Source organism: Lipotes vexillifer, unplaced genomic scaffold (genome assembly GCF_000442215.2).
Source record: "Lipotes vexillifer unplaced genomic scaffold, Lipotes_vexillifer_v1.1 scaffold137, whole genome shotgun sequence".
Classification (NCBI taxonomy): domain Eukaryota; kingdom Metazoa; phylum Chordata; class Mammalia; order Artiodactyla; family Lipotidae; genus Lipotes; species Lipotes vexillifer.
In genome coordinates this window covers 775,239-781,238 of record NW_006775780.1, presented here as the reverse complement: position 1 = coordinate 781,238, position 6,000 = coordinate 775,239, and the positions used below count along the sequence as shown (strand labels likewise).

General features: G+C 39.1%; 1 protein-coding gene across 2 annotated transcripts in view; it reads left to right on the top strand.

The window, feature by feature from the left end:
* Positions 1-6,000, top strand: part of NDUFAF5 (NADH:ubiquinone oxidoreductase complex assembly factor 5) — a 33,555-nt gene that overhangs the window by 9,190 nt on the left and 18,365 nt on the right. For both annotated transcript variants that reach the window (XM_007450194.1, XM_007450195.1), the window contains 2 exons: positions 2,162-2,201; positions 5,335-5,532. In XM_007450194.1, coding sequence (XP_007450256.1) covers positions 2,162-2,201; positions 5,335-5,532 — 238 coding nt within the window. The remainder of the gene's footprint in view (positions 1-2,161; positions 2,202-5,334; positions 5,533-6,000) is intronic.

The window sequence follows — 6,000 nt, the reverse complement described above, 5'->3', positions numbered from 1 at the left end:
GGGAAAGAGCCCTGGGCAGAGAGTCAGAACCTGAGTTTTAACTTTAGCTCGTGTGCTTGCTATTTGCAGGTAACTACTGTAATTCTGCCACTTTCAGTTTCCCCATAAGTATGATAGAGTTTATAATATGACCTCAATTTTTAAAGTATCAAATAATTGTTAGAAAGCATTATGAAAGATAAATGTGAACTTAACATAGTATGGTTTGAAATGGGTCTTTGGTGCTGTCCTGGAATTCAGCTAAGAGGATGCCAGCTCTACCAGGAAAGTGTGACCATACTCTACAGAGACTGTCTTGTGGTTATACAACACCACACTCTGTGAGAGGGTCAAATAGAGTCCAAAGACGATGCAAGACATTTCTAAAATTAAGTTTTAAGTATATAGAACTTTGAGTTTATTTATTCTTTTTTTTTTAGCGGTACGGGGGCCTCTCACTGTTGTGGCCTCTCCCGTTGCGGAGCACAGGCTCCGGACGCGCAGGCTCAGTGGCCGTAGCTCACAGGCCCAGCCGCTCCACGGCATGTGGGATCTTCCCAGACCAGGGCACAAACCCGTGTCCCCTGCATTGGCAGGCGGACTCTCAACCACTGCACCACCAGGGAAGCCCTATTCTTTTTTATAGTCTTAAAAATATGGGATATTATTTATCAGAAAACTCATTGAGTTATTTTTGATGAGTAATACTGTTTGCCTTGGGAAAATTATAGGTCTGATGAAGTGGCTTCCCCCCCTCACCCCGTGAAAGTAGGACTTAGAATTCTATATATATCTAGCTTAATTGTTTGATTTAATTGGTGAACTTCCTTGAATATGTTATCAGGTCCTTATTTTTACTATTTCAAATAATTTCTCAGAATAGCACTGTTTAAATGAGATGCCAGATAGGGATGATTTTTACTTTATTTTTTTCCCCAGCTTTATTGAGATATTATTTATATATAACGTACATAAGTTTAAGGTGTACCATATGATGATCAAATACATGTATATATTGCAAAATGATTACCGCAATAAAGTTAGTTAACAATTTTCATCCCTTCACATAATTGCAATTTTTTGTGTATGTATGTGGCGATAACATTTAAGATCTACTCTCTTAAAAACCTTCAATTATATAATACCGTGTTGTTAATTATAGTCACCATGCTGTGTATTAGATCCCCAAATCTTGTTTATCTTAAAGCTGGGAGTTTGTATCCTTTGATGAACATCTCCCTGTTTCCCTCTGCCCCTGGCAGCCACCATTCTACTCTGTTTCTATGTGTTTGGCTTTTTAAGATTCTGCATATAAGTGAGAACATACAGTATTTTTCTTCCTTTGTCTTGCTTATTTCACTTAGCATAATGCCCTCAAGGTCCATCCATGTTGACCCAAAAGGCAGGATTTCCTTCTTTTTTATGGGTGAATAATATTCCTCTGTGTGTGTGTCTGTGTGTCTGTGTGTCTGTGTGTGTCTGTGTATACACCACATCTTTTTTATCCATTCATCTCTTAATGGACACTTGGATTGTTTCCATACCTTGGCTACTGTGAATAATACTGCTATGAACATGGGAATACAGATATCTCCTCAAGATAATGACTTTATTTCCTTCAGATAAATATCTAGATGTGGGATTGCTGGATCATATGGTAGTTCAATTTTTAATTTTTTGAGGAACCTTCATACTGTTTTCCACAGCAGCTGTTCCAGTTTACGTTCCCACCAACAATGCACAAAGGCTCTCTTTTCTCCACATCCTCACCAGCCTTTGTCATCTCTTTTTGTTAATGGACATCCTGATAGGTATAAGGTAACATCTCATTGTGGTTTTGATTTGCATTTCCCTAATTATTAGTGTTATTGAGCATCTTTTCATATACCTGTTGGCCATTTGTATGTATGCTTTAGAAAAGTTGACTTTTACTTTATTCATTTGGAGAGATAATCATATCAGGAAAGTGATATACTGTCACATTTTCTCCTGCAACAAAAGGAAGGTAATTCCCTAGGAATATTTTTTATTTTAAAACTTGTATGAAAACAATCAATGAATTTTGATATGCAATTTCAAACATCAAAATTTACACCTTTTTTGTGGCTTATCATTATACTAGTGCTGCTTGTACTAATTAATTATACACATTAAGCTAAAACAAATGTGTTTTATATTTTAGTTTGCACTGGGTGAATGACCTTCCTAGAGCACTTGAACAGGTAAAAATCTTAGTGTTGATTCTAATAGCCTGTGTTATTTTGTTTATTATTAGCAACTTATAGATGTTTCTGTTTTTACACAGAAACTTATAGATGTTTTCCATTTTATATTTTTGACAATTGGAAATGGAAGCAAATAAAAAATTGATTATCTTCCGTCGGCCAGATACACTTGGTGCCCTTTGGCATATTAAGAAGTACATTAGTGACTCCCTGTTCCCTGAGAATTAAGAAATCTAATTACGGAGATGTTACTAAAGTTTTCATAAATATTTAAGACTTGTACAAAATAGTACTGATATCATAAGACATTTTCTGTGTGGCTTTCTTTTCTTCCTGCACTGCCTATAAATTTTTCGTGGGTGAGAACCTATTTGTTCCTACAGTGTTTGTATCTCCCCCATGCCTTATACTTAGGCAATGCTAGTAAATGCTTCTCGGTTGATATTGATCAACAAACAGGTGAAGGGTGGGTAAAAAGCATTGTGTTCAGAGGAGGGAAGGAGATCACTGTGGCATGGAGTGGCCTAGGAAAGCTTTAAGAGGAAGGAATTTCTTGAACAGGGCCTCAAAGGGTAGGTCAGATTTGGAGTGGGAATACACTCCAGGAAGGCAGAATCCCAGGGTAGATGGGAGGTGTAAGAGACTCAGGAGCCTGAAAGGACAAAGAGGAAGCCTGTTGGAGAATTAGTATAGTGCCAGGTGTAGATGAGGAATTTTGGGGCCAGATTTAGGCAGACTCAGGTGACAGATTAAGGAATTAGGAGTTTTTTCTTAAGGCAATTCAGAGCCACTGGAGAATTTTGAAGAGGAAAGTAACATGATTAAAAAGCTGGTAGGCAGGATAATAACTACCATATCTTAAGCATATACTGTTTGCCAATCACTGTGCTCTGTTTTATATATGTGTTAAATAACTCTGCAGGATAGCTTCATTTTGCTGATTAGAAAACTGATGCTGGAAGTTGGTTACATGGAAAAGAGACTGTTTCAGTGGCCCAGGCATGAGATACACTAAACCTATGTGGCAATGGTAGGAGTTAAAAAGAAGAGAAAGGTATTTAGGACTCTGCAAAGTAAGAATCAACAGTTTGGTGGCTGGTTAGAGCTGAAGATCAAAAAGAGTCAGGAGTCAAAGCTTGCCTTAAAGTTTTGAGTCTGGATGCCTGGAGAATAATTAGTAAAAGTAGGGGAAAGAATGGTAGTGATCAGATAAAGGGAATAGAAAATGGTAATTAACAGAAATATGGCATTTGGAAAAGGGAGTTGGTTTGAGAAAAAGTGTGTGTGTTGGATGTACTGGGGAAGGGGAGGGAGTAAGTTTATCAAGGGACAGATATTCATGGTGCACAGGCAGCTAAAGACAAATTTAGAGTTCTGGGAAGCTCAAGGTGGAGATTGGAAAGTGATCCTTGTGAAATCCATGGGAACTGATAAGCCCTCTGGTAGAGAGAAGCTGAAGAGAGCTGAGGACTAAATTCTAGGTACGTTATATTAGAGTTTGGTGGCAAGAGAAAGAACACTAAAGGGGCAGAAGAAAAAAACCAAAAGATTTTACAGTCGGTTTGCTTATATACTGTTTTGTAATTGCTTCATAATGTATTAAATATAAATCTAAGATGCATACTTGAATTAGAAGAGCCTACTGTGATTTGGGTTCTGATGTACTTCAGAATCCACCCTGTCCTGTAATGTTCCTCGTTGTTGAGAATTGTCAGAGTCAAAACTAGTTAAAGATTGTAGTTCTAAGAGTCATTGAGTAAACATTTATGATTCTGGAATTCATTCTGGCTGCTATTTTGCTCAAGTTATCAATTAAAACTGGTTTTTTTTTTTTGTTTTTTTTGTTTTTTTGCGGTACGCGGGCCTCTCACTGTTGTGGCCTCTCCCATGCGGAGCACAAAGATTGTAGTTCTAAGAGTCATTGAGTAAACATTTATGATTCTGGAATTCATTCTGGCTGCTATTTTGCTCAAGTTATCAATTAAAACTGGTTTTTTTTTTTTGTTTTTTTTGTTTTTTTGCGGTACGCGGGCCTCTCACTGTTGTGGCCTCTCCCATTGCGGAGCACAGGCTCTGGACGCGCAGGCTCAGTGGCCATGGCTCACGGGCCCAGCCGCTCCGCAGCATGTGGGATCTTCCTGGACCGGGGCACGAACCCGTGTCCCCTGCATCGGCAGGTGGACTCTCAATCACTGCGCCACCAGGGAAGCCCTGGTTTTTGTTTTAAAGCTGAAAAATCAGTTGGTTACTTCTTAATTCTGTATGTTACTGGATTCATATGTTAATATTTTAACTAAAATGTTACTAGATTAATATTGTGAATCAGAGTGGTTTCTCTGTAAATCAGTTTTTTCTGCATAATAAGCCACCTCTGCTTTTTGTTTTAAAAATAATTAGCTCACAATTTTGTGAATTAGGGATTTGAGCTGGACTTAGGAAATTCTTCTGGGTCTGGCTTGGCTCACCCGTGTGTCTGATCTGCCAATGGATTGTCTTGGAGCTGTCCGGATGGCTTCAGCTGGGACGCCTGGCTGATTCTCTGCTCCTCTTCCTCTCATCCTTCACCAGGCCAGCTCAGGCTTGTTCACAACGTGGTGGCCAGACGGGGCTCCTAGAGAGCAGGTGGAAGCAGCAAGGCCATTGAGACCTCGGCTTGACACTGACACACTGTCAACTTGCTCTGCATTCTTTTGGTCAGTGCAAGTCACAAGGCTAGCCCAGATTCCAGGAGGGGGAAGTAGGCTCCATCCCTTAATGGGGGTTGTTGTTGAGCAGCATTTCAGAGGGCACAGATACAGGGAGGATGGTGATTTTTGTACTCTACCACACTTTAAAATTTTTTTCTTTCAATATTTTACTGATTATAAGAGTCAGTTTTGTCTATTATAAAAAATTGAAAACATATAAAATATTTTATAGATATTAACACTATCAGTAAATGTCTATCTTCACAACAATATTATACTGCAATGCCTTTCTGATAGTTGGTTGTCTAAGTGTTATTTATTAAATTATCTGGTTATTAATTTGACAGAATAAGAATGGTAATCTTAAAATATTGATCTAGATACGTATATCCTTTTAACATTTTTATATGTAAAATTTTGAATAGTTTTGTTGTTTATTTCAGATTCATTGTGTTTTAAAACCAGATGGAGTGTTTATTGGTGCATTGTTTGGAGGTGACACTCTCTATGAACTCCGGTGTTCATTACAGTTAGCGGAAACAGAAAGGGAAGGAGGATTTTCTCCACATGTCTCTCCTTTCACTGCTGTCAATGACCTAGGACATCTGCTCGGGAGAGCCGGCTTTAATACGCTGACTGTGGTAACTATCAAGAGAATTGAGTAACCCATTAATTACACAGTTCAGAAATAATCACTCTCTTTTTATCTTGATTGACGCAAGGTAGGAATGTAAAATTTTTATTATCCATTACCTGAATAAGTAACTCAAACAAAGAATGTACCTCAGTTAACAAGGAGGCTATTTTCTAAGACATGCTACTCCATCACAATCTTCAAATCCAGAGTTAGGTGTAACATGAGAGTTAGAGCATCCCAGAGGAGGAGGGAAGGGGGTGTACGGGAGCATTCACAGCATTGCCTCTACCACCAGCCCTCAAGTGAAGTGGTGCCGTGTGAGGCAGAAATGAGAGAGCGTGCATTCACGAGGCCCTGGGTTAGATCCAGGTAGAGAAGGGAGGACAGGGGGCTACACACCATCAGGGCTGGAGAGATCTGGGAAGAGGACCCGAGACCATCAGCGATGAAGAAACAAGGAGTCACCATGGTG